Consider the following 22371-nt stretch of genomic DNA (forward strand, 5'->3'; position numbering starts at 1 on the left):
AGATACTTTATTGTTTATTAACATTAATTTGTTGTGTTAAGATACAAGACAAGCTTCCCTATGTTGTTTTCATTAAATTATGGAGAAAACTGGATGGAATAAATCTCTACTACAGTTGATGAGCATACTAAAAAAAATGACCTAAAAAGTTCACAGTAAAATTGGGAAAAACACCCCACTGCTATGAGCAAGAACAGAACACAGAAGAAAAGAAACAAATTGTCACAGATGCCTTGGTGTCTCTAAGAATTAATGAAGGGCACCTGTGGGGAGGGGGCTACTGAAGACTACCATTGCTTTATGGATGAGATAAGCCAGGCAATCTGCTTCGAGAATGTTCACAGTGGTGGTATATCCTACCATGAATTCTTCAGGCAGAAATCTCAAAATTAGTTTGAGAGAGAAATCAAATGCTTTACTGGAATGTGAATAATCGATTTCCCACATTACATTTACATTTCTATCATCTCACTTTGGATATTTAGAACCTGAACTTTCAGCTTTGAGCAGAAAAATCCATAGAATAATTGAGGAGATTTATTTAGCTAATAAACTGAAAATAAGCATACCTATAGAAATGAAATAAAATTTTGATTTTCAGAGAAATTTAAGAATGTCTCACACCATCACAAACAAAACAATTCTCTTACATCATGACACCAGGTCCGCTTACTAAGAGAAAAACTCATATTGTAGGCTTAACATCTCCTTCTGAACAATGACTTCCACCCAGGTACACAGGTAAGAGACAACATAACTGCTGACCTATCAAATATCAGATCCTGTATCACATGTTTTACAAAATCTATCTCATTTAATAGATCCCTTACAATAGCCTGTAAGATTAGGCATGGCCCTCCCTGTTTTTGGACAAGGTTAAGTTATACGTTCAAGGTCGTGCAGGAAAAAGAAAAACAGAGAAGGAAGGATATAAACCAAGATCTCTGTGACTCTAAAGACCATAGTTTTGTCCCCTATGGCCCAACTGGCCATTATAAAATGGCACATCTAGCAGGTGAGCTCTTTTCGTTTACACTTGGTAACAGGGAGAAGGACTATTTCTAAGATGTTGATGCTTATCTTAGAAATAAATTTAGAGAAACTGTTTGACATCTTATATTTGCTAGATACTATTTATAACAAATAGCAATAGAAATCTACCAGTTTAGAGCTATCATGAGCCACAGCAACATAATACGAACCCCCTCCCCGTCCCGCCTGCACCCCTGTGGAATCCTATGTGTTTCTAAGAAAATAACTAAAAGTAAAATAAAAAAATAATAATTATAAAAACTAGATTTCTTTAATTAAAAATTCTCAAGATCTGGACTTTGTGGTTGTTCCATAGAGTCTTTTAAAGCAATTTTCTACTACATGCACAAAAGTACCAGTATCATCTGAATGTATGGATCTTCAAAGACTTGGCAGTTTCATGCAGAGAAAATGATAACTAATACATACAGATTTAAGAGGCAGGCAAGTTCAAAGTCAAACAGTCCCCAGAATTCAGTGCCATAGATTATGAAGATAAGCACTGATCTCAGGCATCTCACTTTCTTACGACCACTGGAATCTAGCAGACAGCAGCATGCTCTGCTCCAGGATAAGTTATATCTTTTAGGATATCTCAGATATAGCCAATGTCTAAAAGATGGAGAGAATCTATCAAAACTTATATGAACTAAGTCATAGGTTAAACGGAAATGCTAAAATAAAATAAAATACTATTGTAGGAGAGATCAATAATATCTGAAATGAGTAGAGTATTTGAAATCAGTTATCTTAATAGGATCGAAATAATCAAAATTCCCTGAGAAAAACAATTCAGGATTTATATTTTTTTTCCCTGAAATAATGACTATTTAAGTGAGTTAAAGAAAGAAAAGCAGCTTAGTTAGGTGACTTATATAAACTTATAGAGACCAAAAGTTTACGATCCAATTGGAGAGATAAGACACATATCAAAAATCGCTAATAAAATTAGGGAGCAAACATGTAGAGTTGAATGAAAAGTAAGAGCACTGGCTGCTTGTCCCATTCTGAGGACTACGTGGGGTAGAAGGAATGGGTGAGATCTGCCAACGCGAGGAAGAACGGAAGGGCATTTCTAGAAGTCAGTGCTTCGAGCGGTGGGAAACCCGAGATGAGCTGAGCAGAGAGGCCAGACCAGAAGAGCAGTTCATCCTGCCAGCATGATAATGAGAGCAGCTGAGGTAAAGAGGAAGCAGGAAAACTGGAGTTAGGGTGTAGGAAGTTGGGATGTGGGGGGAGGCACTAGAAACGCAAAGCTGAGCATTCAGTATTTATTCTTGTTATTGTTCTCTTTTGGGGACTTCACTGTCCCAGATACAGATTTTGAGAGCAGTGGGAAGCCTCTGAAAGTTTCAGAAACAAGAAATGAGACAGAATTTAAGTTTTAGAGGATGTCATCTCAGTGGCAATAAGTATGACTCATGGTCATCCTATGCGTTTTTAAAACAGTGATCAGCTTGTTTCTTTCCTAAAGGAAAATCCTATTTTTCAAGAGAATTGGCTTCAGGTGAAATCTCACTATTCCTCCCTAGCTAGCTTTCTAGTTCAACTCACTTTTAAGTTTTCATCACGGGCAATAACTAGAACTGTACATTATATTCCAGAGCCCAAAGATAATTAGTTTTTATTTTTTCCTTAACATCATTATTCCTAAGTAGTTCCAAGTATTGTGGTCACTTCCATTTACATAAAAAAGGAATCGTGTTGTGCCTTTCTAGATACATTAGCAGTTCTATGTTTTAAAATATAGGGTCTATTATGAAGGTATGGTGAGGCCAACAGATGAGGAGACAACCATCACTGAAAAGATAGTTTGCGACGACATGGATGGATGTGGAGGGAAGTATGCTGCTAAGTGAAATAAGTCAGACAGAGAAAACACAAATACCACATGATCTCACTTATATGTGGATTCTAAAAAATAAAATAAAACAGAAACAGAATCGAAAACGCAGGGAACAGACTGATGGTCGTCAGATGGGAGGGGGGTTGGCGGGCGGGTGGAAAAGCGGAAGGAATTAAGCAGTACCAACTGGTAGTTACGAAATAGTCACGGGATGTAAAGCAAAGCACAGAGAATCTAGTCAATACTGTGGTAATAACTATGCATGGTGCCAGGTGGGTACTAGACTAGTCAGAGGGATGACTTCATAAATTGTGTAAATGTCTAACCAATACGCCGTACACCTGAAACTAATCTACAATAATACTGAATGCCAATTGTAATTGAAAAATCAAAAAAGGGGAGAAAAAAAGGTGAAAGGGAATAAGAGGTTTGAATTTCCAGGTATAAAACAAATAGGTCAGGGAATGTGGTCAATATTGTGGTAGCGTGGTATGGTGTCAGATGGTTGCTGACTTATCATGGTGATCACTTCTTTAGGTATATAAATGTTGAATGACTATGGTGTATACCTAAAACTAATATAATTATTATATGTTAACTATGTTTTAATAAAAATTAAAGAAAAAAAAAGATAGCTTGCTGCTCACAGCTCCCAAGAGGCAGCACATGGAGAAGCAGCAGAGTTGGTGAGGAGGCAGCGAGTGTGGGGAAAACGTGATTTCAGGGGAAGGAATGGGCAAAGCTGGGAAAGCAGGCTAAGCGGGTTTCGGGTCGGCTCGCTCGGATAATGTGGGTGGGTCTGGGGCATAGGAGCTGTCCCTAGTTGTCTGGTACCTGGCCTTGGGGTGTGCAGTGGACAGCAGCCTGGAGTGGAAGAGCTAGATGAAAGAAAGTAGTTGGGGGTATTGATTAGGAGTGGCTGGTTTGTGTATGAAAGACGTCCTTGCAGGCCGGTCATTTGTCACCTCTAGGAATTGGCTAACCCTGGGAGGGGCAGTCTTCCTGGGGTTAGTAAGACTTGAGATGTTAAATCATCAGACTACACAGAAAATAAAAAGGCATGATTACTAATGATAGTAGTCTACTAATAATTTGTCATGATCTTAAAAGACATATAACAGACTAGTTCATCAATCTTGTTTCATGTTTATAACAAGACTTTTTAAGTGTTTGTGCCAAATATGACAAAAATCTCTCACACCTGATATTTATCAGAAAATACTAACACCAGAAAAATGATTGACTTCAACCTAAGATCTTTCAGCATTCACTCATTTATTTTCCTTAAATCTGACTTTTCACATTATTTTTTTATGTTCGCTTGTAATTGAATAGACTGCACGTTAGAACAGTAACTTGTAAATAAGAATGAATGAAAGAATGAATGAATGATGGAAGAATCTGAGAAAAGGCTAAAATTCTCAAGATTATCTAACACTAATACAACATCCAGCACCTGGGAGCGGGTATAGCTTGTATAAACTGTAATTGACATTATTACATACAAATTAGTCATGTTTTGGACACAAGTTATTTTTCAATTTGTTTCACAAAAAATCTGCTAAAAAAATAGGGTTTGCAGTACAATGTAGCGAATAGAGAGCACTGCGCAAGGAGCAAGAAAGGCTTGGGTTCTCAACCCCTCTGTGTTACTTATGTTGCTTTGTTCTAGAGAAACCACTCTCCTGAACTTCTGTTACATTATCTGTCATGTCTGGGACTAGATGAAATGATCATTATGGTCCACTTTAGTTTTAAGTTTCTATAGTCCTATAAATTAGCTTTGTAAGAACTAAGAGGTTCAAAGTTATAATAACCAGGTATTTAATGTAATATTCTTCGTTTTTCCTAAATAACATTTTAAGGGATTTTAATTGTCAACATGATGGTAATAGGTACTACATATACAGAGTAGTAAAACCACTGAGAATTTTGTAGACATAATTGAATTTGTGTATACAAAATCCCAATATATTTATTATATGTCGATCCTTCTTAGCTGGCATGTTCAAGGATGATGCAAAAATACCCCAAATCAGCACCCTACAGCAAACATTTAAAATTAAGACTCTATGCCTTTAAGGATAAAATTAAAGACTCTCACCCACCCATAGACATTCATCTGCCATCTGACCCCTGCAGAGACTCTGAGGCAGAAGTAGGGCTGAAGATGGAAGAGTCACATTTACCTGGGACATTCTCTCTCGGTGCTTGGCCTCCAGCCTCTCTTTGGCCTTTTGGAAATGGGCATGTTCATTCTCATCTCCAGGGGTCTCGAGGTACTTGTCAACAGCATCAGGGGTGCTGGCTGCTGTTGTAGGAACTATAAAGTAGAAGGGAAAGAGGTTTGAGAAACAAAATATCCAATCGTTTCAAAGAAAACCATACTTCTGTTTATTCCAGAACAAAGAATTTAGTAAAGAAGCACACATAAGATGTTAATGCTATTTAAGAGAATATCATGAGACAGTTTGTAGCACAGTAAAAATGGGTTTCAACTCTTTCAAGTACAGGGCGAAGGAAAATCTTGAAAACAGTTCATTTCGTGATTACAGTATTATATTTAAAATTATTTGCAAAATGAGCAGGTATAAAGACGGTATTTAATATAGACATATGGTCCCAAATCCCTATGCTTTGCTAGATTAACCTTTGTAATCTTAAAACTACATGATGGTATCATCAATACCACACCTTAAAATTCCTACAGAAACCAAAGAAATCGCAAAATTAGCCCAAAGCAGAATAACTACATCTCAGAGTAAAGGTAAATACGACACTATGTATTTTAGTGTAGGATTTGATTACAAAGCCATCTTTTATGAGAAAATATTTGAAACATTACCAAAACACTCATAAACGTCAATAAATGCATTTTTGAAATCAGAAGGACATTTCTACATTCACAAATTTGGCAATAGTCAACTGATCCATTAAACTAGTTGTCAAGAAGAAAGTGATTTTGATTTTGAATTCCACTAATACTGGTGAGCAATATTACTGAATTTCAACATACACTATTATATTATGTGGAAACATAAATACCCATAAAATTGAGTGTACTATAAAACAAAAATGTCTTAACTTAGGAGCTGAGTCAATTATAATGCCTACACAGTTTTCTAGAAGATTGGTAATGACTAGTGAGAATTCAGAGCATTTATGAGCTTATTTAAAAAAAAAATGAAAAGAAAAAAAAGATTTTGATTTAAAGAACTATGTCAGCCAAAAAAAAGTGAAATTAGATGTTTGCACTATGTTCTCAGGTCAAATCAATTTTCGTGTTTTATTCAAAAGATAATTCAAATATCACCAGTGTTCTAAGTATTCCCCTTTACTAATCTTCTCAAATTATATTTGAGATACAATATCCCAAAGAGGACTTGAATGACAAGAATTTACGGCTACGTCATTTTGAAACTAAACTCTAAGATAAATGTCTTCAAGAAAGCAACTGGAATGTTAATAATCCAGTGGCCCCGAGATTTGAACCAAAACCAGAGGCTTTTTTGTTACATAATTAAATATGATCCTTAATTTTAAAGAGAAACATTCATTCTGATTTCTTTCCTTCTACTTCGATCACTGTTTAATAATGATTTAAAAAAAAAAAAAGCAGTTTAGATGTCTATCCAGATGTTACTTCGGGAAGGAGGTGGGGCATATTTCTGGCATCTTTTTCTAGACACTGTGAACCCAAGCATCAGGGGATTTTGAGTCGATTTGTCTGGGAATGGCACAGGGCAGACATATTGAAAAGACATCTGCCCCCAGCTTCTGTGTAGTAGACGTAGTGAGAGTATTTCAGTGGCAAAAGGGAGAAGAAGGGAAGATCGGGAGCTTTGCTATAAAGGGCGCGTCTTGATTTCAGTCTTAGACTCGCACCCAGGGCAAGGAACTCGAGTACCCTGTGTTCTAGTTTCCTCATCTATCACGCCACTGAACCAGGAATGCTGGGAAAATGAGATGCCATACCATGCATTCATCACCCTGCAGAGAGGGTGGCACACGGGCGCTCATTCGTGTTAGGGCCCTTCCTCCCTCCTTTGCTTATTACACCCTAGTTCTAATCTTAGAGCTCATGCTAACCATAGAAAAATGAGCTGCTTTGATTTCAAATCCACTGAAGGTAAATAATACACAGGATCATGAAGTACCAGCTACAGAAAAATATGGATTTTTCTAAAAAATCTTCAGTATAATCTGCATAAAAGGCTGATGTTATTGAAAATGAGTCCTTGATTAAGACCGAAAAATAATTAAAAATCCTTTTTGTAAAAAAATAAAAAATCAAAGATAAATGTTTTTCTGCATAAGCTTAAGCCAATCGCTTTGCAAATATTTTTAAATTAATCATTTCCCAACTTGAAATGGAAATGGTAGTTAGCATTTAAATTTGGTTCCCATGGTTTTAATCATTTTCTCATCATTACTGGTACAGCTCAAATGAGAGCAAGTTAAAGTTCTTTTGGCATAGTATAATCTGGTATAATGAGAAAATTAGGCAAACTATATTTTACATTTTGAATAAATGAAAAGTGTAAAAATGTTTGGGGTTATATTCCCTGACAGGAGAGCCACCGGCTATAAGCTCCTAACCACATCATGACACCCTGTTAGGAAAAGTGGCATTATAAAAGTTGCTATATAAGTAGAAAGGTTCTCCAGCTCGGTTTGCCGATATTGTCTACTATTGTTATGGACAGGAGGTAAACACTAAAATGTGAGTCTCATTAGCCTGTAATCTCAGCAGCCTAAGTTGAAATATGTTTTACAATATAAAGACTAAAAGAATAATATAGAGATGAGCGTGTGAGGTACATTTAACAAGATTAAGACTATTTCAAATATTAAACCTTTTTTAGGCACATAGAACTAAATACAAAGACTGTGTTACATTTTTATTACATTGAATCAAGAAATAATTTCTCTTCAAGCAAATCCTCGTTAGTGGCCTGTTACTTCCACCAGCTGAGGACTTTAAGAGAACCTGTCTCTTAATTTTTAATTCAAACTTTTAATCACTCATGCTAACACTCCATCTCGATTAGTGTGAGTGAAATTTTCCTATATTCACACCAACCAGCAAACCAGAGCTCTGTCCAGTCAAGGAGGGAAGAATGATGATACATCTTGCTATTTTTAAATGAATTTAGTAATTCATTATCACTACCCTGCAGCTGGTGAAGAAGAAGGGGACAATATTTTAAAGAGGAGTTTTTACTGAGAGCTCATCTTCTATTTCTCTAATATTCCTACATCCCAAAGGACACTGTCATACCAGGACTGGGTGCTATTCTGTGCTAAAGTCCGTGGTAGGCCAGAGACATAGTAACAAGAATGGTGACAGGGGCAGGAAAGTCTGTCTCTTCCCTTTCAAGGTGCTTCCTTTTGGAAAAGAAGAGGCTCGAGGAATATCCAGGGGACATAGGAACAGGGCGCTGTGTCTCACAGTTCGCTTAAAACACTGCTTACTTTAACCACTTAGAAAGTGGAAACAAACTGGCCTTAGGAGGGTTTATTTTTGTTTTGTTTTTTTAAACTACCACAAAGTAGTTTATACTGTTCAGACACCTCTGAGATCACTTAGGTACTGTGATATGAGCTCAGATTTCCAAGCTGGCCAAATAATAAAGCCTCCATTCATTAGTGTCTACTGTGCTGGGCACTTTACACGTGTTCTCATTTAAGATGTGGGGAGAAGAAAAAATCACCCTATTGCATATACTGCACAGAGGGGAAATACTATGATTTAACATATATGCCCAGACGCACACAAATAAATCTGAATTTCAGATTAAGTAAACCATGAAAAAGCTATAAAGTTAATATTTAGAGAAGTAAAGGGCTAATCCATTGACATGTCTGGGGCACTGGAAAGGGTTTGTTTTGGTTAATGAACAACAAGAATTGGCCCAAAGTATGCTTTGCTATGTCATCTGTTGGCCTATTTTCTATCAAACAGCTGTTCCTGCCTGGCGGGCTATCTGGTAAATGACCTCCAACCAATGTCCAGCAGCAGGATTATGAAACGGGTCACACGAAAGATCCCACAGATCCTGAATCTGTGTAATCTTTTAGCCCCAGGCACCTGCTCCAACATGCTCATTCATACCTTCTGCAAGCAAGCTTGCTGGGTATAGTCACCTTTCCCCAGAAAACTAGACTTAAAACTCAGGATCTTTAGCTGTAAATCTTGACCTCTAGCTGCCAAATCATAAGCAGCACTCCCATCATCATATACATGTGTTTTTAACTTTCAAATGACCTTCGTATCAATTTAGTCTCTGAACAGCCTTGTATAGTATGGTATATACTTTTTAATACCGATATATACTTTTTAATACCGAGCATGGGTGTCCACACGAAATATCAGATGAAAAAAATACAACAGAAAAACAGTTCTAATTTATAATACGTTACTGCTTCAAGGTAAATATTCTGCTTCCAAAAATTCGGTGGCCTTCTGGATGAGTAATGCCTTTGATATAAGCCTCATCCCTTTTTCTTTTTGCAACCCTGGGAGGTCAGAGGTATCTAAGAAGCTGAGACAGTGCCTCAGATGCAGACTGTGCTGCCTTGAATGTGCTTGTTCGTTCTTTATTCCTCCATTCAACAAATATTGCCGCTTCTACTCTGAGAGGCAAATGGGAGAAATCGATGAGCAAACAAAGGTCCTTGTCCTTGTAGAATTATGTTCTAGTGAGAGAAACAACCACGTCAAAAAAAAAAATCACATTGTTAAAATGCGATTTGTATTATGGAGAAAAGAAAAATAGAGCAAGGCTGAGCAGAATCAGGGGTGTGGGGGGAAAGGGCATTGGGGAGACCACAGCGGTAAGCAGGCGGCCAAGCTGGGTCTAACTGAGAAGGTGACATTTACACAAGAAGCCAAGCCCCGCTTGGCAGTCACCTGCTGGAAAAACATGGCAGGCAGAAGAAGAAACTAACATAAAGTCACTAAGAGGTGAGTGTGTCTGGAAAATTCCAGGACAAGCAAGGTCAATGTGGCCAGGGCTGAAGCAGCAAGAGAGCAAAGAGAGAGGCAGAAACAGGTGCAGGTCATGTAGGGCCTGAAGCCACCGTCAGGACTGTAAGGAGCCCAGGTGGGTTGTTTTGAGGGGGAAAATGTGATGGGATCACTCTGTCTGCTAAGGAACAAAGTGGAAGGGAGGAGATCTTTAAAGAGTAAAACATAAAGATGACGTGGCTTGGAAAGGCAGCAGGGAGGTGATGAGGGGTTCTCATGGAAGGGGAAGGACCCTCCCCCCTTTCCCCCCCACCATACACACACAGGAAGGATCAAATTTGTTTCTCTCTCTAACCATAAAACACTGTCACCTAAACTATAGGTGAGCAAACACTAAAGGAGGTACTCTTTTCACGTGTGTGAGGGTTCATTTCAGGTTTTAAAATGATGCGTCAAGGCTGGTCACAACACTTCTACATCACCTTGTAATGTCCTTTCTGTGTACCTGCCAGGGGTCCATTGTTTTGAGGGGAAGTGGGGGAAAGATCTGTTTCTAGCTTATTAATGAACCCTGGTGTTGTACCCAAAGTTCCTGTCCCCAAATACGCCACCATCCTTAGGGACACAATGCCAAGGAAACATTTCTGTTCCTGTGTTTCCCCTGGGAAAACTTGATTATAGGGGAAGTTACTTCAAAACAGAGTGAAAACTGGTATAGTAACTTCGGAATGCGGTAGAAACCATTCTCCTTGCCCACTAGGAGGACCTCTGTATCAGACACACCATCAAATTTAACTGTACAGGCACCAAATGCTCCTTTTAGTTCTGATTTTATAATCGCTGCATGGTACTCTATTTCACATTTATACTAAAGACAGTAAGAATGTGGGGAAAAACCAGAGACATCATAAAAAGTTGCCCCAATCATTTTGATATTTGTTTGTTTCTTCAACCTCTAGGGTGACACATAATTTTACAGTCGTAATGGGCTCAGGAAGAAAAAAAAGAAATAACTCCACCTTCAAATAGTAACAACTGTGACCACCTATATCAGACTACGGGGCAAATGTTTTCCTTCACAGGGGCCCATAAATGGCATTTAGTCAATCTACTAACATTCGATTCTAACGAGAAAATTTGATTAGTCTCTTTTTGTCAGCAGGAAGGCAATTTATTTCTACAGCATTGACAACAGAAGATGAAAGTAAATTAAAACCTATATAAGTCACTGCCTTATCACTGAAAATGCTATTTTATACAGAGCTAGCAATACTGTCACTTGAAATGGCTATGATTTACATGAGATGTGGCAGTGAGGATAATTTATATGCAGTGAGGATAATTTATATACAGGTGAAATATAAACCTGTAAAGAAGGATTTTATGTGAAAATTTAATCTCAAAACATGGCAGAGCTTTGCAGACTGCCACCTCAGCTTTAAAAGAAAAAGGAAAAAAAAAAAGGCTTCATTTCTCTAATTCCAAAATAGCCAAAATCCCTAACACATGCTAAACTCAAATATTTATCACCCCTACCAAGTCCGAGCTAGAGGAACTATTTATAATGTGGAAAAAAAAAGTTCGTGATCCTTAAATGTGGTACCAGACTCTCTCCAAAGAAAAAAATTAAGAACAAAGGCACTTCTCCCTGACATGCTCGTGCATCACACTTATTTTATAGCCAGTGCAATCATAGTTGGCAGACCATCAATGCATTGTGGAGACGCAAGGTAATAAAAATGTAATCTATGCTGCGTTTACTCTAGTCAAGCTACATTTCTTTTTTATGTCTTATGGACATGTACTGACATGAGAATTTTCTCAAATATGTGAAACGAGTGTGAAAGGATGAATGCTGATGTTATTTTAATTAATATCTATATCCTATTTAACACCGTGCACCAAAATTTAAAAGCACCCTTGAGTCTCAATCTAAAAAATATGTGAAGCAAAAGTGATAATAACTGGCATCTAGAATTTCTTAACCTTCGGTTATTGTGTTTTTTTTTTTTCAATTTGTTGGAAGTAATTTTCGACTTCGTTAATGGTGGATCATAAAGGGATGACCTGTCACAGTTGCTTAACACTCAGAAGATGAGTTTAAAAAGTCAAAATCTTCAATATTGTCCACTTTCATAGCAATCGTAGCAGTGAAAAGCCAGATGAAACTGTTAACCTCTATGGAGAGGTCTTAAGGATAAAAACAATTTCATTTTATTCCAGCCTTCCACATCGAGCTTTCCCTACACTTGTATATTTTGCTTTATATTGTTCCTTAATTCCACCACATACTTGAGTCTCATCACATCAATGAAACCGCCAGGTTATAAAAAGCAAGGTATTTGGTTTACTTTGCTGGTGGTTCCTCAAAATACCTAGCTCATCACCAGCACATCCTAGGCTCAAAAGAAACAGCTTTATTAAACCAGGGGTTAGCCTGCTCTTTTTGTAAATAATGTTTCATTGGACACAGCCATATCTATTCATTTATCTATTATCTGTGGCTGCTTTCAATCTACAATTGTCGAGCTGAGTACTTACAACAGAGACCATACGGCCTACAACAACCTAAAATACTGTCTGGCCTTTTACAGGAAAGTTTGAGGACCCTTTATTCAATTACTTTTCTTTGGAAATAGCTAAAGAATAGAGAACACAATAATGAGCATTTTTTACTGTTCTGAGTAAATAAACTTTTTTAAAAAAATTTTAAATGCTGGTTTGCTGAGCAGATCAATTATTTTCAATGCTAGGGTTTTACTAGGACAGCTTGAAGGAAAAGGCCATTTTTTTAAATATAATAATCAGTTCTGGATACCAAAGATGTAAGCTGCTCATACTTGCCGACCTAACAGAATTCATTGGCACTGATGGGACCTGTAATTTAATATGCCACCACATCTTTTGATGCTTTTAATTGTTTTTAATACTGATCGGCAGTTTCATTAAAACATCACAGTTCCATTAGCATTAGGGAATGTGGTAATGTGATCTAATAGTTGCTATTTCACAATCGGAAGAATAAGTACAGCTTAAGAACAATATATAGATTAAGAACAATGGTTCAAGTCTGGCCAAAGACGAAATGGCCTTGTTGTTATGACAGGATAAACAACTCTGGGGCGAAGGTGGCACGTGCCATTCAAAGGCTGCATAGTGAGTTATCTACAGTTTGCAAACTGTGTGCTTCTGAAGCCTTAGAACTTGGGGATGCTGGTTTGGCCTGATTTGATAAGTTCCAATTTTTCTCACAGTCTCTGGAAGTAGACTCACATATTCTTTTATACATGGGCCATTTGGATATGAGAAGAAATCACTCTTTGCCTCTTCCCCCGTCTGGCAGAGACCCTATGGCCATAAACTTGATCCCAAGATCTATCCCACACGCCGAGTAACCTGTGTGGCAAGGCTCTGTGTCATCTCTACAGATGGTCGTTCTCTAGCATATGCTGGGATTCTGGGAAATAAGGATGACACACAGAAAGGAGGATGAGGTAGTGTATGGTGAACATGCATTTCCAACCCAGGGTTTGCTGGTTTAGTCCCTGCTTCTCTAGCAAGAGTGGAAAAACTGAGACATCTAACAAAAGTACTACAGTCAGAACAGCAACTTCTACCTAACCTGCAAATATCCAAAGCTAGGACAATGGTCTAACAAATTCAATTTCATAAACATCTGTTGAGAACTGGAGGCTTCAGACATTCTAATACTTTAACATGCCTTCAAGTCTCTGGAGAGCAGACCTGTTTACACCAGCCTAGTTCTATCTCTGAATCAGACGTGGGCACACCACCAGTCTAGATTGGAGGTTCTTAACTGGGGGTGATTTTGTCCCCCGCAGGGCACAAATGTCAAAGTTTAAATATATTTTTAATGATCACAGTTGGGGTGGTGCTACCAGCGTCTAGTGGGTAGAGGCCAGGGATGCTGATAAACATCCTCCATGTACAGGAGAGCCTCCACAGCAATGAACTATCTGGCCCAAGATGTCAATAGCATCAGGGCCGAGAGACCTTGGCGTAGATACTGTTTGCACCAAAAGTCACTGCAAGGAAAAGAGCCAAAAGGGTCATCTGTCATTCTCTTTGGTGTGACCCCTTGGTGCAGTCAGTGGACTAAAAATCAGCATGATGCTCCCTGAGACGAAATGACATGAAGTAGTCAGTTTGTTTACCTTTTGAGATGCAATCTGACGGGGCGAATACTAGGGAAAAATCCAATCATACTCTCTGTTTGAAATGTAAACTGATTAATAAATATTAATGTAAGTAATGTTACTGTTCACAAAATTTGCACTGGGCAGATCAAATGTGAAACTTTTGCACTGTACCAAACGGGCAGACACAAAAGTAATATCAGGAACGACTCGGGTTTTGCAAGCTTCTTTATCCCAAGTGGGATATCCATAAGTTTATGACAAAAATGAAAGCCCTTAGCCTCATGTCACTATCCATTCTATCAATAGCTTAGATGTCTATCTTTGGTAAAAACAAAATAAAAAATAAATAAATAAATCAGTGTCCCTTAAAATTGGAATGCTCAAAATCTGTTTTTATGACTATTCAAAATCTAAAAATGCCCAATTATAATAAGTTTTGAAAGGAAAATTATTGTGTTTATGAATGTAGAGTATCACACATTTCTCCATATGAACCACCTTGTAATCAGTTTAACTGAAAAGCCTTTTCGCTCTCATTTCACATTTATCATTTCACTAGAAGCAACTCAGACCAAGAAACCTGTAAAAACAACCATCTTTGGGAAAGAAGATACCTTCCAATTAGCCCTCGGTTGGTGAAGGAGCCAAGTGTAAGCCCAAGCTGCCAGGTCAAATGGGCCCGCTCACCTCTCCAGTCTGGCTCATTTTCTCCAACTCCAGGCTGCTATCTGCATTTGACCTCCAGATGACCATGACTTTTTCGATTCAAATGTGCAGCTTTGCTATAAATAAGACAGCAGAGCTGCACAGGCTATAAATAACCAGAAATTATATGCTTTCCTAGTCTGTTTGTACTAGCACTGCAAAACCCTTCACTTGCAGTGATTGAACGGTCTCTGTAGATAGATAAGAAAATTTAACTGCCAAAGTCACACTTCACTCTCCTAGAATGAAAAGGTATCAGGATCCCAAACACACTACCTGCAGACGGAGAAAAGTCACTGGGAAAGAGAAAATTACAAAAGCTTTTCAATGTCTGTTTGGAAAAGTTGAGGACGCAAGTACTTCATGAAAAAAAGTTTATGAAATGATGACGTTCATTTCCATTAATTAATAAAAGTGAGAAAACAATTGTTTTACATGCTAAAATGGCAAACTAAAGTAAAAATAATTGTTGTTTTGTAAAAGGGTGGGAAAGACATTTTAATTTATAGATGTGTGCTATATTCATGGCATTTAGAAAATACGTTTTTAATAATCACTTATTTCCACCAGCTTCTGTATTCTCAAAATGTGCTTCTGAACCTCAAGTGTAATTTTTCTAATCTAGAAAACAATGTCAGAACCGAATACTTGGCCACTTGGACTATGGAGCACGGCCACAGTATTATCTAGATTTCAAACCTGGTCCTGCTATGTCTGATGGCTGGAAATAAGGCACTAAACTCTTTAAGTTTCATTTTCTCATGTGTGCAAAGGAAATGAGGAAAATGCCCACAAAGTATTCCTTGGAGAAGTAAACGATCCATGAGAATGCCTGGTAAAATGCAACACACGATGTGGATCAATGTATTATCAATCTTATAGTCTAATATCTACAATTTTTCCTACTCCTCTATATGTCTACTCACCTGCCATACTTTCCATGTTCTTAAAAAGAATGCTTTTTCATAATCATAGGAATGTTTATTATGGTAGTAACAACCACAGCCTTCAAAAGTTATACATAATTTGAATAGATTTAAATTTAATGTAAGCCATTAAAAAACTTTATGGTCTATGATAAAATCTTTTGTAAATTACACAATTCTCCAACTATAATTTATCTTAAAAATAAGATAATTGGTTTCATCCATTTTGAGACTAAATTTTTTAGAATACAGATAATACATGCTAATTTTCATTATATCTATGCTACATCTGAAATTACGTCCCTTCTCCTAGCAACCACAAGCATCGACAGTATATGTTATCACTAACCTAATACTACATAAATCTATTTCTGGATATAATCCAAATATAAAAATGAGTAATTTTTGACACCATGTTTTTAAATCAAGCTAAGACTGATACACCAATTGAAATCATCACAAAGCACAGGCATTGTAAGGGAGGTTGAGAGAACATTTCTCAATAGGAAGCTCTTTCTCTATCTCTTAATGATAAAAAGAGAAATTTGGCACCTCTGTCCCGCTAGTTGTGCATTCAGGGAGAGGAAGAAGAGATAGTTCTTCACTTCTTAAGCTTAACAGCTGTCTTAAAACACACACAATTGAAGCCAGTGCATACACATTACTCCCTGGAGTTAGTACAATGCATGCATAATTAAATATTTTTCTGGGGAACAAGTCTATAAACATGGCCTCTTGTTAAATCATGGCATCTTGTCAGCTTTAGGAAATAAAACAGGGATGCCAAATAAAACACAATAGTAATGCTGTATATACGACATTTTGCAGAACCCTAAATGAAAAGAAATATTAGATATAGAAGCAACTTAGTTGATGCCCTTAGCTCGACATCTCTAGTTTTCCGGCAAAATTAGACATGACGACGAGTAAGGCAATGAAAATAAACATCTTATTAAAAGACAGGTGTTCAAGAAACAGAACCATGCAAAGAGAGAGGGCAATGATGCTGGAGTTACAATCCGGCCATGCAATGTACTCCTCCACCCCACCTCCCCTCCCCTGAAATAAATTACAACATACGTTTAACAGGATCTTGGGGGAGAGGTTCCTGGGTAGTCTTGAGTAAACTTTGGGACACTATGGAGAAAATAAAAGAACATAACTAAAAACAAAAACAGAAACATGGGAATGATGACTGAAACTCACTCAAAGAATTCCACTGACCAAAGAAAAAAACAAAATCGTTGAATTCAAAACAAAAACTAAACAAATATCCTAGGTTTTGGCCCCAGCGTGGAACCAAAGTAAAGATATAAATATACTTCCACAATAACACCTCAGAATGCTGGATATTTTGTCTGAGGTAGTACAGGCCCCCTGGTGAAGCATTTCTTGCTCCCATGCTCCCATCACCAATTCCCATTGATCCACCCTTCCCAGCATCTCCATCATTTCACCTGTTCACAGGGCGGCCTCCAGCTACCGGCTCCGACTACAGCTGAGGCTTTACTTTCCACTCATCTGACCACCTTTCTAGCTGACCTTCAGCCTCTCCTATTTGCTTTCTTGACAAATTACTATGTAACCCGCTTCCCCTGAAACTAAATACTGCCTGCCTTATCCATCACATCTTGTCGGGAGCACCTACCTTTTGCAAATCCCTCAGGAAAATGTGTGCCATCCAGGGCACTTCCAGAGGCTCCATCTGACCTGTGGTACCTGCTCCTTGCTCTCAGTCTGAGTCAAATCAAACTGACCAAATGAAGAGGGCGTGCGTAGGAGCTGTCGTAAGGTTTTTTGGGGAGGGACAATTTCTAACTCTGGAGGCATATCCATCACTGATGATAAGTTTTAAAAACCCTCTTTCTTATATAGTATATACATACATATTTATACTCCAAAAAAATAAATCCACCTCAAGGGGAAGGGAGAAAAAAGCTGGAAATCCGCCAGAAAATCTCCCCCAGCAGCTAAACCAGTTATAATCACTAACAAAAGCCCTTTGTTCCAGAGGCTCCAGGCAACGGAATCCCCCATTGTGTTCCCTGTTACCTGACCTAATTAACTTCTTTGTTTGAAAGTGAAGAAAGGAGTCTTTTGAGCTAGAAGGTGCAATCATCCAATCCTAGCCAGGACAGATGCCCTTGTGGTTGCCTGTTCTTACATCTGCTCTCACACAGGACAGAAGTGGAGTCATCTCTTACAAAAGAGACCAACAGGAACTATTCCATCAGATTCCACTGAGATACTGGGCTTCACAACAGCTGGTCTTGTTGGTGCAGGTCCTGTTGTTGTTAGCTTAATCCTATGATCCCACTGGAGAACCATTTATATAATGCCTAAGAATCCCAAGCAGGAAATGGTGACTGTCACCTTCACAAAACATGGGAGAAAAGGCAGGACTCTCTCCCTCTCAAACAAAACAAAACAAAAAAGATATACAATTATTGAATTCAATCTTTAATTTATCAAGTTGAATAATTATTTTCTGAATAGTTAAAACTTCCTACTCATGAACAAATATTAAGTATAATTGGGAATTTCATGTGGAAGACTGTGAAGAACAAAAGTCCCATATGTCTGGTGTATTACTTCCTGAGAACTACCTTCATGGAAAAAGTTTCAACTCAAATTTAAGTCACCCAGACTTGATGTGTTCCTCTCTCAGACTTATGAAAAGCTTCAAGTTCAAGAGAAAAGGCTTTGAAAATTATATTCCCTGAGCCTTCTGTCACTGGAAATTTCCAACGTTGACTCTAATTCCAAGAGAAAACATGAAAACTTGGCATTGCAACTGTCCACGTGTGAGCTCAGGGGCCACAGCGACAGGTCTACCCCTGGCATTGGAAGTGCGTGTGTTCAATTCGGTCACATTCCCTCACCACCCAAAGAGTCTCATGTTATGAGATAACGTAAAGGTTCTCATCACAGCAAATATGCCTTACCCATCCATGCAACCGAAGCTTCATCAGCCTGGCTTCCAGTGGTAACCCTTATTTGCACACGTAGTGCACAAGCATGGACTCGAACACACATGTACACGGACAAACACATATGTATACATTTGCAGAAAACAGCTCAGAAGACAAAAGAGCAACTCCAGCTGGGCTTAAAGGGAAGCACTCTAAGGTCCCCAGAGACTGCAAGTCATATGCACCACAGCTAGTAAGAGAACACACCAAAGGCCATGCTTTACTAGAGAGAGAGAGACGAGACGTGTGCCCACAATCGAACATACTGCAGGAGATGCCTGGCGATCAAAGAGGCTGACAGACATTCAGTTAGTGGTAGCAACAGACCCAACCCCAAGAATCAGGAAAACCAATCTGTTACAGGGAGCATAGTCAGTGGCGAGAAAGATGAAAGGTGGCCAGGCTTGAGGAAGGTCCACTTACTGACACTGCCACACACGGCCATGCAGTACTCCTCTGTGTCAAAGTTGTTTCGGTTGCCGCCACATCCGCCGTAAAAGAACGGGGCGCACTTCCCTTCAGTCACATCAAAGTACCAGCGGGAGATCATGGCTCGGCATGGCCCCGTCTCGGCTTGTTCAGAGCACACCTCTAATCAGAGGAGATGTGGGAACCACATTTAGCATGAAAAGGTACCGGCTCGCGGTTCATGTACACACGTTTACTTTTCTAACGCATCGGTCTTCCCAGTGTGACTCGTGCTGGGTTTATTAGGCAGCATCTGCCAAACACTCACCGAGGAATTTAATGAACTAGCAGGACATTAGGATTACCTTCGAAACAAAGCAGTGCATTCACATCTGGTTTCATGAGTGTAACTCATGGTAGTAATAAAAGGATTCTAGCTAGAGGTGAACAGATCTTTTAGCTGCTTTAGATTAATAGTAAATGTCTCAAAGTGTCTGCACATCAAAACATTTCTTCACTATAAAAAAATAAGCATTTCTTTTAAGATAACTTTGAATTAATTTTAAAGGTAAAAGGATTGTGTTTGGTTAGGATGCAAAAAACTTAACTCACAAATATCTAATTATCTTTAATAAGTGATTGCTTTGACTTGAAATATAAAATAATTACAATATTTTACATGTGATCCAGTTTTCAAAGAGAGCCAGTCTGTCCACTGACTGTCTTTATTTGAAAGCTTTATGTAATGTAATATCTGTGAATGTGACTTAAAGTTGATTAAATTATCTCTAATGAAAAACAATCTTATTTGTATATTTATCTGTCCTTTAGATAATAATGTCCCCAAAAATAAAACAGAGTCAACCAACTCTAATTTGTTAATACATACCACGTATTGTTTTACATTAAAACACATCTTACCCGTCAACATGCTTTACCACCCTCCCCAAGAACAGGTTCACAATCCCTGATTAACCCAAAGTGTAGTAACCTGTCTAATTCCATTTTACCGTGATTAGAATAAGAAACCTACCTCCCATGTACATTCACTTTTGTAAGAAGTAAAACTATTCTCCAGCTGGGTTTGTGCCCTGCCCTATGTAGGCTAATGCCTTAGTATCCACAGATGTCTAGCTTATTGTTAGTTTTATTAACACACCAGGGGAAAGCACCCTTCTTCTAAAAGATAAAAGCCATGCAAAACCCAGAGCTTCCAAATTAGGAATATTCAACAGACTGACCCCAATGAATTACTCAAAGACAAAGATCCACAATGCCGATGTAAATGAGAACTAGTATTTTACTTCCCTATACACACCACTCATTGGTCTTTACAACCAAGGCAAAGAGGTGATGGCAAACCCAGAAGCTGCTGCCATTGTGACAGGGGCAGCCAGCACTGAGTGTTAACCTCTCTGCTGGAGAAATGCTCGGTGTTAACAGAAGAGATCTAAGATCATTCTGGCTCTCTCTTTGGGTGATTTTCAGATGGGAATATCTGGCTCCAGAAGCATCAGGTTCGATGTCACCCACCTTAAAGTCATTTCATTCAGTTCTGTTGCTTTGAAAGTCCACGCTTGCCAAGCTATGATGAGTTTTTCATTGAGCTTTCTGCAAAGAATTCTCCAGTATGATGAAAATCTGCCAACATGTTGATATAAGTATCCCATCTGCTAGGCAAACGATTTATCCTCCTAAGTGAAAGGACTAGCATTCTCACTTATATAGGGTAAGTTAGTTTTCAGGGGTCTGATCACCTCTGAGTTACTGACAAAGCATCTTGTGGGCTGCAGAACTAAAAACCAAGCCCCAGATGCAGGGTATCTGCCAACTACAGCCATCAGCTGTCTCTACTCCCAGAACTTATCTTCAGTAGTAATAAACACCTACAGGTTGGCTTTTCGCTCCTTCTCTCCATCTCCCTCACCAATCAGACATGTTCATGTAACGTGCTATTTCTTGTTTCTAAGACATGACAACACTTTTCATTCATCTCTTCTTCAGGCTGTACTAATTCCAACGAGACTACAAGGCAACGGTGTCTTCTGAGCCTACACTATGGCTATAGTTGGCACTGGAGTGACTAGTGACCACTGCTATCAACAGAGGCACAGAATGAATGACCCTAAGTCATAGGAGCATGGGCAACACAACTCACTGGGCCTCAACAATTCAAGCTGATTCTCATGTTTTAGACCTCTTAGCACACCAAATGTGTGTCTTCTGACATTTGTCCGCCTGCCACAGGCCTCACAGTATACATCACAGCTCTGCAGGGACAGGAAACATGCCTTTAATATCTTCTATGTACTAAGTGAAAGTCGTAGAATTTCAGATGGGTGCAAGTTAAGTAATGGGACGGAGGAATGATTATCAAAGGATATAATCCATAATAGGTATTCTGCCCTTATGTAACCCAGTCACAATTTCTTCTGATAAGAGGCAAAACTTCCCAGTCCAGAACTTAAATGACATTACAATATATTGACGTTTTCCCACATCAAGAATGAAACATAATGGCACACTCATTTTCTAAATTATATTCATTTTATTTTCTTCTGTATCATTCTAAATGGCTCTGAAACTCTTTGTTACTGTTAATTTGTAGAGCTCCAATCAACAAGAAAAGCATTCAAGATTCAAAATCATTTACATGTCAATTAAGCAAAAAGAAAGAACTACATGAGGTGCCTACAATTCTTGTTGGAGTCTCCGATAAGAATCTTAATCCGTCAATCTAAAAAGGCAAAGAAAAGAGTGATGTAATCTCCATTTGGGGACGTTTTGTTGGCTCTCCTGATATTATCGGGTCTGCTAAACTGACTCAGAATGGCCCCAAATAGTTTCATAATTTGGTGTGTGTGGACATGGTGGAGATTAGTGACCAATCTCATGGTGTTTCACATATAAAATAGTAACATCATATGGTCACAGCTGGTATGATAAGAGTATGATAATCTAATGTCAAATATATAACGTATTGGGGAGTAGACATTTGTGAGCCTAGAAGAACAGGGGTGAGACTGTGTCTCTGTCACTTTGGAACCTCTCGAAGATATCCACCACATCCATCTGGTTCTGATCTGCTGCCCCGAAAGAAGGCACCCAGCTGCCCCATGCCAGAGTGAGCTCGCTCAAGCAAGAATGGGGATCTCGTTACAATCCTTCCGATTATCAGCATCACTGGTCAACCATTAACCCGGCATTTCCCATCACTTTCCTTCTGATTCTAACTAGAACATCACCTTCCTCGAGGAGTAACGCTGATTCCAGACAGGACTGAGTGTAATGGATCACACTTCATCTCTCACTCATAACTATATTCCTACTCAACCGCAGGGCATGTGTGTTT

At 38.6% G+C, this 22371-nt stretch overlaps 1 protein-coding gene across 7 annotated transcripts in view; it reads right to left on the reverse strand.

Moving 5' to 3' along the window:
• Window positions 1-22371, reverse strand: part of APP (amyloid beta precursor protein) — a 239073-nt gene that overhangs the window by 74103 nt on the left and 142599 nt on the right. For 2 of the 7 annotated variants that reach the window (XM_039858087.1, XM_039858086.1), the window contains exons 7-9: window positions 19035-19202; window positions 16720-16776; window positions 5068-5201 (exon numbers count right to left, since the gene is read on the reverse strand). In XM_039858087.1, coding sequence (XP_039714021.1) covers window positions 5068-5201; window positions 16720-16776; window positions 19035-19202 — 359 coding nt within the window. The remainder of the gene's footprint in view (window positions 1-5067; window positions 5202-16719; window positions 16777-19034; window positions 19203-22371) is intronic. The other 5 variants (XM_039858089.1, XM_039858088.1, XM_039858092.1 and 2 more) reach the window with 3 other exon arrangements.

This window comes from Pteropus medius, unplaced genomic scaffold (assembly GCF_902729225.1).
Source record: "Pteropus medius unplaced genomic scaffold, Ma_sr-lr_union100, whole genome shotgun sequence".
In the NCBI taxonomy this organism is placed as follows: Eukaryota; Metazoa; Chordata; class Mammalia; order Chiroptera; family Pteropodidae; genus Pteropus; species Pteropus medius.